General features: G+C 29.1%; 1 protein-coding gene across 1 annotated transcript; it reads right to left on the bottom strand.

Annotated features, from left to right (window-relative positions):
* Positions 1–3,712: 3,712 nt before the first annotated feature.
* On the bottom strand, positions 3,713–4,685 carry LOC125852102 (uncharacterized). The gene is made up of 2 exons (XM_049531827.1): positions 4,333–4,685; positions 3,713–3,764 (listed from the first exon to the last, which is right to left on the bottom strand). The coding sequence occupies exons 1-2, from the start codon at positions 4,683–4,685 to the stop codon at positions 3,713–3,715; spliced, it is 405 nt and encodes a 134-aa protein (XP_049387784.1).
* Between the last annotated feature and the right edge of the window lie 7,336 nt (positions 4,686–12,021).

Below are 12,021 nucleotides of genomic sequence, written 5' to 3' on the forward strand. Positions count from 1 at the left end.
TTTTCATCAGGAGGGTATACTTGTAAATAAATATATATATTTTTTAGAAATTATGTAATACAAATATTTTTAGTATCAGCATTACTAATTCACCATATTCAACATCTTTATTATACTCCCTACCAAACGATCACTAAATAGTACGATAAACTTCTATATTTATTCTAGTTTATCTATAACTATCAAAATGGATTGATTCTGCCTATTTGAGTTAGTTCATACAGATTTAGAATTTACCAGACTAGATTAGACTAATTCACCATTTTGACGGGCCACGAGAAGAAGAGGCAGAAAATAAAGTTAGAAAAAAATAAGACATGAAAATTAGTCACTATACAAGAAGACATGAAAATTAGTCACTACAAAAAGACGTGAAAATTAGTAACTACAAGAAGACATAAAAATTAGACACTAAAAGAAGACATGAAAATTAGACACTAAAAGAAGACATGAAAATTAGGTACTACAAGAAAACATGAAAATTAGTCACTACAAAAAGATATGAAAATTAGTCACTAAAAGAAGACATGAAAATTAGACATAAAAGCAGACATGAAAATTAGTCACTACTATAAGACTTCTTATTTTTATTTTATTTTCAAACTCCACGATGGTGGCTTGTGGGTTTAGACAGTGACCCCAATCAATAAATTAAAGAAGCAAATAAGTACACGGAGAATATAGACTATAACTTTTTAGGCTTTGAGAATTCACAGTTTATCTATAACTGTCAAAATGGATTGATTTAGTCTATTTTAGTTAGTCCATACAGATTTTAGAATTTAACACATTGGACTAGCCCGTTTGAATTGGTTTAAAAAAAATAGTTTTTAAGTCAGAAATAAAAAATCAAATTGAAATGACTTTTAAGTCAAAAAATAAAAAGGCGAGACCTATTTTTGGTTTTTTATTTATTTTAAATCATTTTAAACTTATTTTAAGTCATTTCTGACTTTGTCAAACACTTTCTAACTTATTTTAAGTTATTTTTTAAATTTGCCAAACACTTCCAGAAATAAATAAAAAACTAACTTAAAATAGATTTGACCAATTTTTAAGTCAATCCAAACACCTTCTAACTCATTATTTTGACGGGCCATTAAAAAAAAGTGGTAGAAAAAAAAGTTAGAAAAAAGAAAAAAAAAAAAAAAAAAGGAAGACGTGAAAATTAGTCACTACATGAAGACATGAAAAATAGTCACTACAAAAAGATATGAAAATTAGCACTAAAAGAAGACATGAAAATTAGTCCGTACAAGACTTTTTATTTTATTTTCAAACGTCGTGGCTTGTGGGTAGGGGTGTTCATGGTTTGGATAAAAACCGATTCAAATCGAAAAATCAAACCAAACCGATTAAATGAACCGATTTAATTTGGATTTTGGTTTGGTTTGGTTTTAGATTGTTAAGAACCGATAGTATTTGGTTTGGTTATGGTTTTGTTCGAAAAAAATCGAAGAAATAACCGAACCGAATCAACAAGTTATATACATAAATTTTATTATTATACATACAAAATATATTATATTCATAAACAATTTTAAAGATTTTATATATGTTTCATCAAAATTTATTTATAATTTACTTATGAAAGGAAAAATGTCCAAGGTGAGAACATTTTTCTTATTGGTTTCATGTATATGAGTGTCTATGGAAATTCATTGTGAGACTGAAAATGTCATTGTCTCTTCCTTCTATGCCAAAATAGTGAATTGTGAAGTTTTATTCAGTAAATTCAATGATCCTAAGTTCTATAATGCCAGTCATTTTAACTACTTTTTCGTTTGAATGGATTGTTGTCACTTTTTTCACGTTTTGAATGAATTATCTCTTTTATTTTTTTGTATGGTTAATAACCGAATAACCGAACCAAACCAAACCAAAACCGAAAACAACCAAACCGATAAATGTATATTATATTTGGTTTGGTTTGGTTTTGATAATTTTAAAACCGATTAAGTTGGTTTGGTTTTGATTTTGGCCAATAACCGACCCAAACCAACTCGTGAACACCCCTACTTGTGGGGTTTAGAAATTGACCCCACTCGGTAATTAACGAAGAAAATAAGTACACGGAGGAGGACATAAACCATAACTTTTTAGGTTTTGAGAATCCACAATATTCTTTTTTTTGTTTAAAAAAATTACGAGGTCCTTTGATATTTTGTATTAATAAAAATAATGTATGTATTAGATTTGTGTATCATTAATATTTTATTTAATATAGTTTTAAATTTATATGTAAACTCTACTGTGTATTGCTAATGCATAGAAATATATGATATTAGTGATATAAAGAGTTTTAATGCACATGCATAATCAAAGACACAATTGCCTCTCAACACTTTTTTCACATTATTTTCATCATTATGTGGAGGGTATATTTGTAATTAATTTTTTTTAATAGAAATTATGTAATGCATGTTATTTATGATACACTAAGTCAAACATTACATAAGAAAAAATCACAACGTAACTAATTCAAGTATAACTAATATAAACATTTTTAATATTAGCATTACAAATATACCACACTCAACACTATTATTATACTTCATATCAAACAACCACTTAATAGTTTGGGAGACTTCTGTACTTGTTCCAGTTTATCTACGACTGTTAAAATGGGTTGATTCAGTCTATTTAAGTTAGTTCATGCAGATTTTTAAATTTAACCGATTAGATTCGACTAACTCATCATTTTGACCGGCCATAAAACAGGTAGTCCAATCTATCACTACAAAGGTTGCGGGCCTCATCGGGCAACTCACTATTTAAATTTTTTTTAAAAACATATTTTTAAATTTTAATTTAAAATGCTACATATATGGATCAACGAATTTATTGAGACTTTAATTTAAAATTTTTGTTCTTAAGCAAGCTCCAAAATTCATAACATTTCCCCATTAAATTATATGTTTAACCTGATCGGTCAAACATGCCTAATCCATATCGAGCGCTCTAAATTTCATTCAGATAAAATCTTACTTATCAACATCTCTATTTTAAACCTTTATGATCGGTTAACTGAATATATGTGGCAACTTCAGGACTAAAGTTAGGACAAAATGTGTAAGTTACATCTGAATTAAGAGAGTGAGGAAAATTAGTTTTGATCCAAAAAAAATAACGTAATAAGAATGAAATAAGAGGCACAAAATAAAGTTAGAAAGAAGGGGGAAAAAGGGCTAAAAGAGCATTCTTTTGTCGACTGTCGACCCCTCAAGAAGTTACGTCAAAATTTTGACAAAACGTCTTTGTCTTTTCCTAGTAATGTGTCACATGTTATCCATCATCCATGCACTCTCATCAGTTTTCCTCTACTAAATTCATTTTATAATCCAAAATTAGGAGATCTAGAAATGAGATATCAATCGTCGATCCATACATTATTTTAATTAAGTTGGAATAAAGATAACATTACAACATAAACATAATCCCACAAAAATACATAATAAGATAATTAACTTGAAGCACGTACGAGTGTTGAAAAATTAAAATGGTAGCCACAATACATCATCTATTATAACATTTGAGTTTCTACTTCCTGGATCTTGATGATTATCATAATCTGGAGACAAGCAAATCAAGAATTGGAGATAATTAGTGCGTTGTTGTATACCCCAAACATCAAATAACTGTATATTATAATAACAATATCATGAAGAAGAAGAAGGAGTTAAAATATTAAATAGTTCAGAATATACCAGCTTTAAATGATCTCCTTTTTGTTTCCTCTGAGATAGGAAAAAAAGGTGCAGCCCCTGAGAAATAAATCAATGTACGTGGCATAACGAAATCAATAAACAACAGTGTTATGCTATAGGTTGAAAATATAATTAATTGATAAAAGTGTGCTTTCTCTAACAGCTTAAGTTTTTAGATGAGATGATCACACACTTCAACATGGTATCAGAGCAGACAGAGGCTGCCACAGCCAAAATTAAAAAAAGAAATTCCACGTGCTTGGCCATAAAAAAGAATCAGGCCCACACGTGAGGGACGTGTTGAAAACATAATTAACTAATAAATGTGACCATCTCATCTAAAACTCTATTGGTGGGGTGGGCTCTATTTGTGGACATGTTGATAAACCAAAAACATCTTTCTTTTTGCATTCATCCTCGAGGTATAACAGCTCTTTGCACCTAGGTATTCTGAGAACACAAACCATTCATTGACATGGAAAACTACCAAAAGATTGCAATCATCATAGACACTTTTAGATGAGATAGTCACACACTTCAACACTATACAAACACATTAATTTAATTAATTGACAAAATTAAAAACCAAAAGTATATATAGTAACATTTGAAGTTGTAAAATTACTTGAATCTGCAGAAGTTGAAGGTTGGTTTGATTCCTTGAACAACAAAAATCCCTTCTTCATTTCTGTTACAGATGACTTTCGCATATTTTACTAAGTGAATTGGAAGAAAGTAATATCCTCCATAAACACCATCAACATAAATCATTAACATAGTAGACGACACACGTTCATCTTCATCAAGAATCGTAGCGTCTGCATGGATGAAATTCTTGGAATTCACTTCCTTCCATCCACCATTTGCTTCAATTCTGATAATGCTATGAAATCTGTCGGGTCGAGCCGGAGGAACCCAAACTCTAATTTCAATATCATCCTTGCACCTGTTTTCTATAACTGTAAGCTTAGCACCCATTACTATTTATTTTGTTTTATCAATACTCCTGTATGAATATTATGATGTGAAAAACCCTCCATCTTATAGTATGATGATGCCAAGTATTGACAATGACATCAAATAAAAGTTTAGGATATAAGTTGATGGATAGTGATATAAGTATATTATATTATGATGCGAAGGGAAATATTAATAATAAAAATATCACAGCACAATCTAATCAAAAGGTTTATTGAGAGAAAAAAGAAGGGTATTACCCGCTTTGAATTTGCCGAAATCACCATTCGTGACCTAGTGAACCTAGCTCTCATGGTGAATTCTCTAGCTTGTATAAGTAATATAATCACACTATTTTCTTTTTTATGATTATATTGCTAATTATATCTTAATTTATATCAATTTTTTAAAATATATATACATAATTTTTTTTCGAAATTAATGAATGCATGTACACTCACCTAGAGGGCAGGTCCACCTCTTAAGAAAAAAAAATCTTGTTTATAGTCTCAGTATCTTTATAACTTGTTTTTTTCTTCTTACTCTTACTCCTACCCCACCGCACATCTCCAGCTAAGATTTGTCTTTTTTGTTTTTTTTTAAAAGTACTTTATTACAACAAATTAAAAAATCAGCAAAAGCAATGTTTGTAAAATTGTCGTGCTTATTTTCTTCTCTCTCTTTAAGTATTACTTTTCTAATGTAGTTTATTTTCCTTTTTCTTAATACTTCTTTATGTCTATTTATCAAATATTAAATAGATTAACGTTATTTCAAATTTAAATTTAATTCACTATATATTTTAAAAGAATTAAATTAAACATGTGTTCTTTAACATCATAAAAATTCAATTGTACTATTTTAGGATAAACACAAATAGTTATTTAAGTCAATTAACAAATTTAAAATATAATTAATTATTTCCCCTCATTTTATCATAACAATTTACATTAATTATTTCCCCCCATTTTATCGTAACAATTAAACCTTCATGTAATTTTAAAGCACAAGTTTATTGAGAAAAAGAGAAGATACCCAGATACGCCTAAAAGTCACTTTCAAGGCTGACTGAATGACCGCCAAAATATATAATGTGTACTTATATTTATTAGTTTAGAATTAGTTGGATTAACATTTTATTGGTATATATAAAAAGCTGGGGAAAAAAAGAATGAGTCAATATACTTTTTTTTTTTTCCTTCACCCTTAAAATTCTTAAAATTACCCAACAAACTCAGACAACGACAAAAATTCAGTTTTTGGAAATTGTAGGACTCATTTGAATTTTTAGCCTTTATGTCCTCAGGTTATCTTTTATTTGCAACGAAAAGTTGGATTTGACATATAAAATAGTAATTATTTTATTATACTGCCGATTAATTAATGTTTAATATTATATTTTGAAAATTAAAAAATAATTTTAAATTAAGAATAAAACATGAAAAGAAGTCAGAGTGCTAATAAGTGGGTAAATATTAGAAAGTTCGTAAACCTTAGATCTTGGAAAAGCTGGAATGAGAGAAAAAGGAAAAGGAGTAAGTTAGAGAAGAGGGTGAAGTAGGTAAAGAGAGGGGAAAAAAGAGCTAAAAACGCAGATAAAGAATAAATAAAGTGGAGTTCGAGGTTTACTTTTAGGGATGGTTTGGTACGAAGAATAAAAATAAATAGTTTTGGGATAAAAAATAATTTAGAAATAAAATTTTGGTGTCTTGTTTTGTTGTCAACTTGGAATAACTTATCCAATCATTTATACCACAGTGATGGAATAACATATCCCATGGGATAACTTGTTCCAACATAGCTAATCTTATGATAATTAATTTTGAGATAACTTGTTCCCAACCAAGCGACTCTTCATAATTTTGGATTCGTGATTTTTTATTGTGACTGTTTTTTTTTTTTGTGAATTGATCTTCACAAAACGCAGTACTTAGTCCTTATTGTATGATTTGATTTTATGATTGTATAAGACCTAATTTCAATTAATGTTATGAAGTTGTTCATATATATATTGATCTAGTGCTAAACGTTTGACATTGTTTGAACCTTTTATATTGCTAAATTTAAAATACAATTGATATAACATGTGATTATTTTTTGCATGTTTAAAAGTCTAACTCTTACTTTGTTTTTTATTAAAACACGAAACTCAATATTCTACGCTATATAATTAATTACTAATATTTGAATGAGTTCTATTAAATTAAGTTACTTTTTCTCTTTTGTATGATTAATAATATGTGCTCTTTTTTGTATATATAAAATAAAATAAAATCGGTAACTTTCTTTGGATATTTTTTGAGTGATGAATCTATATTAAATTAATAAGTTTATGTTAATCTATGTAATTAACTTTGATTGTTGAACATTGGCTTCAGTTAATTGCAAACGATTAACGTTTAGCAAACAAATAGTAATGTATAGGTTAATATAAAAAGTGAGCTTTAAAAACTTCTATAAGATGGTTAAAATGGTTAATTAATTCAATTACTACTTGATGCAGATGTTCTACAAGACTCTTTTTTTATTGCATGGTTAGTTGCTATAAACTTTTGCTCTTAGGGTGGAAGTAGGTGGATTATACAGTTAAAAAAAAGTATTATAAAAGTTATTATCATTTTCTATTTTAATTTAATTTATTTTTATCAACTCTTTTGGTCATGATAAAAACAAATATGTTGTACAAGATATATTTTCTTCTGCTAACATGGCTAATTGTCAAGTACAAATTTCTATTCTTAGGGTGGAATAGAGTATTATAAACGTTAATGTCAGCTTCGACTTCAACACCCTTGATCATGACTAGGAAAAACACCTATGTTATACAAGATATACTTTGATAACATGCCTAATTGTTATAAATTTACGTTCTTGGAGAGGAATAGAGTATTGTAAATATAACGTTAATCATTAAATGTGAAAATATAATAATTACATTAAGAGAAATAAGTATTTTTAAAAATGAGTTGATAGTGTAATTTTTTTATCCACTGTTCGTGAATAGTAGTTAATCTCATTTTTAAAATATACTTTTATGTAAATGTTAATGTCGGCTTCCACTTTTTATTATTTTTATTAACAACTTGATCATGACAAAAATAAAAATAAAAATAAAAATAAAAATGCACTTAATGTTTTACAAGACATTTTTTTTAATAAGATGACTAATTGTTACAAATTTCTATTTTCTTGCAATAAAATAGAGTATTATAAACATTAATATCCACTTTAATTTATCATTTATTAACACCCTTGATGATAACCAATAAAAAAAAGTACACCATTGAATGCTCTACAAAACACTAGATACGTGAGTCCTTGTCAGCACGGACCCACTATATCTTACTTATTTTATCGTAATTTATATGATACCGATGAAATTTAGAGAGTTTCTCAAACTTTTAATGTATATTTTCTAAAAAAAATTAAGTTGTTAATTATTGTGATTTATAAAATTCACACAATTTTTAAATAATATGTTAGTCTCTCTATCCCAATCTATGTGGCACATATAAAATTTGAAGAGTTTTATTTGTGGTACTTTTAATTTTTTAAATTCAATGACATATGTTCTTTTCTACTAATAATATTAATGATCTAACATTAACATTAGAAATACAAAGTGATTTACAGATAAAAAGATGGAGAAATAAAATAATTAAACGGATTACTTATTAAGTAGTTTCTATTTGGTATGTTTTTTGTAGTAAAAAAATACTTTCTATATAATAATAATAATAATAATTTAACTATATAAAACAAAATATTTTCAATGACATTTAAAAATTAAAAATATATTTATGTAAAATAGAAGATGGAATAACTAAAATATGAATACGAAATATATTTACATAATACGAAATATTCCTTTTTGATTAACACTAAATTAGATAAATGATGAAACATGCATTTTAATTATGGGAAAATTACGCGTTAAGCAAACTTATACTACTTAATTACTCATCATAGCTATAGTTTGCTATAATTACCACTCGCGACTAACATTATACATTAATTACGTGGCTGACTTCGAGTTTGTATAATTAGTCATGTTTGTATATGTATAATTCGCTAGAATATACAAATACATATGTATTATATACAATTATCTAACCGATATACATATACAATTCACCTGTCTCTCACTCTCTCCCAATCTCGCTCGCCTCTCTCCTTCCTCTCCCAATCTCGCTCGCCTCTCTCCTTCCTCTCCCAATCTCGCTCGCCTCTCTCCTTCCTCTCCCAATCCCGCTTGCCATATATACAAATACATATGTATAATATACAATTATCTAACCGATATACATATATAATTCACCTCTCTTCCACTCTTTGCCCTCCTCTCGCTCGCCTCTCTCCTCTCTCCTCTCTCTCCCAGTCTCACACGCCTCTCTCCTCTCTCTCCCAGTCTCGCTCGCCTCTCTCTCCCAGTCTCACTCGCCTCTCTCCTGCCTATAACATGTAGCTACTAATTGTAATTATCAAACTATAGCTATGGAGAGTAATTAGACTATTTTTGAGTGGTTATATGTGAAAGTTCCTCTTTAATTAATGAGAACACATTAAAAAAGGAGAGGGTTGAATTGGGCCCCACCAAAAAGAGTAGATTGGCTGAATTAAAAATAGAACTGAAAAAACGACATTGCCTAGGTTCAATCCAGGATCTTACACATGAAATATTCAACTGTAACCACTAAGCCAAGCAGCTTTAGATGATGGAAAGTACACAGATGAAGCACACACATGTTAACGATCAGCTGTGTGCTTCTTGCCTCTTATATAGAATTTTTTGATATCATGTCTAATTGTTATAAATTTCTAATATTTGAAATGGAATAGAATATTCTAAACGTGAATATCAACTTTCATCTTATTTGCTTTTATCATGACCAAAAAAAAAAAAGAACTTGATGTTCTACGAGACATTTTTTTGATAACATGAGTAATTGCTTTAAGAATTTCAAGTATTTTGATCATGACCCACAATAACTGTTATTGTGGAGTATTAAATGTTGTCATATTTTTAATTATAAGCATCGTGTTTGAATTTGAAATATGAAATTATCTTTGGCAAGGAGTTTTTTATTATGATTTATTTATGATATGTTCATTGGGTTGTTATAGTCTTTCTAATTGGTTTGTTTTGACGTTGTTGTTAATCAGGTATATTTTCACCATAGTTCTGGCCAGAGGAGGTATCTATGTATATATCTGAAGAAGACCACTCACCAATAACATGTATATGTAGACTACTACTTCTTAATTATCATATGTTGTTTAAACTGTTTTTCTTCTTTCTATAGATATAATTTTCAGCAAATTAAAAGAACTGATTCCTTGATTTGCATTACGTGAGACAAACGTCTTTTGAAAACAACATTTCTATTTTCAGAAGGTAGGAATAAGATATGCGTACACTTTACACTACAAGAAAAGCGGCCTCTAAGGAAGGGAAATCTAGTCCCTAAAAGTCCAAAACTGGTCTCAAATGGTCTATTGCGACGGGAAAAGGCTGGTCGCCACCCGTCCTAATAGCTTTCTTCGCTAAAAAATAATTGCGACGGGATATCTTTGCTGGTCGTTAAATATTTATAGAGACGGAAATAACGCTGGTCGCCAAAACACTTTTAGAGACTACATATCTCATCCCCAATAGATGATTTTCTTCTTTGAAATGCACTTATTTTCTAGTCGTTAAATCACTTTAGCGACAAGCAACTACCTCGTCCTAGATTAACCTTTAGGGACGAGAAGCAACCCCATCCTAGATGAACCTTTAGGGATGAGAAACTACCTCGTCCTAGATAAAACTTTAGGGAAAAAATGTCTCGTCCTAAATGAACCTTTAGGGTGGAGAAAGTACCTCGTTTCTAATTGACCACAAATGGTTCTAGAGCTTCATATCATAAAATTAAAAAACAATTACCAATCAATATAAGATTGCTCCATAAAAAACGCTGATATATATTGGTTAACAAAACTTATATTTCAATATTTTCTTAACAAACGAAACTTAGGTGATTAACATCACAAGCTAAACTATGAAATCATGTTTTACATAACTTTCATAACATAATGATATTGATCTTGTTCATCTTCTAACTTGCATCTGGACTTGTAACTTCAATTTCCAAAATTCTCCAAGAGCTATCCAGAAACATGAACAAGCTGCAAGGATGTAAAAAAAATTAATTAGGAAAGCTTTGAGATGCATTAACAAACAATTCAAATTTTTATCACAAATGCAACAATAAATTTCCATGTCGACCCCTTGATCAAGTAGCCATTTTACTCATTTTTATTAAAAAAATGTTTAAATACAACTCCAATGTTCATTATCACATAATCTGCTACAATAAAGAGTTTCTTCACTGCTAAACATTATACATATCCATTGAATTGTGATCATCTTCTAGGAAAAAAGATTTATATCTCTTACAAATCATTCTTAGAGCTTTCTTTTTCTTTTTCATCAACTAAAAAACAAAAATGTTTCAGATACAAGAAGTGTACCAAAAAACAGAAACCATACTAAAAGATCGAGACATTGTTGCTTCATTACAAATAATATGCTAAGAAACCATCAAATGATGCACCAAAATAGAACTTTTAAGTGTCCATTTGGTACTACATCACAAGTTTATAACGTCTATAATTTTCAAGTTTATACATCTTGATGTAGTGTTTGGAGACAAACATAGAGTAGAGTACTGGACACAATGATTTCATCATATTGTTATCTTTGATTGCCATTTAACGAAAGAATTCTTTTTCCTTTTCGCATAGCTCACTTAATTCTAAATTGTGTTCGCCTCCTAAAGTTTCTTATTAGAACCTCAAGTGTCCATTCAGTAGCATATCAGAAGTCTAAAACATCTATAATTTTTAAGTTTATATGTCTTGATGTAGTACACTAGGTGAAAGAATCTCAAGTTTGTTTATCTCATTGTAGGTTTACTACACTGGGGTTGCTATACTCTATCATAGTTGAAGCTCTCAACAAATAACAAATATAAGCCATCTCTTAGAAATCATTTAAAGATTATTAAGTTAGACATCTAGTTAAGGGGTACTATATTTCTTATGAAATAACATTTCTATGTTCTTATTGAAGAGTATGATTCAGTTCAGCTGGCAGAAAATAAAAGATGTGCGAACGCAGTTGTGCAGAAAATAAAAAATGTGCACGCGCAGATATTTAGAAAATAGAAGAAGGCATGTGTGCAACTATGTATAAAATTAAAAAAACAGAGGAAGAAGACGTAACGTGCAGTTGTACAGAAAATAAAAAATAGATTAAGAAGACAAGCATATATAGCTGTGCAGGAAATAAAAGACAGAGAAAGCAACTTCGGCG

The sequence above is a fragment of the Solanum stenotomum genome, unplaced genomic scaffold (genome assembly GCF_019186545.1).
Source record: "Solanum stenotomum isolate F172 unplaced genomic scaffold, ASM1918654v1 scaffold32449, whole genome shotgun sequence".
In the NCBI taxonomy this organism is placed as follows: Eukaryota; Viridiplantae; Streptophyta; class Magnoliopsida; order Solanales; family Solanaceae; genus Solanum; species Solanum stenotomum.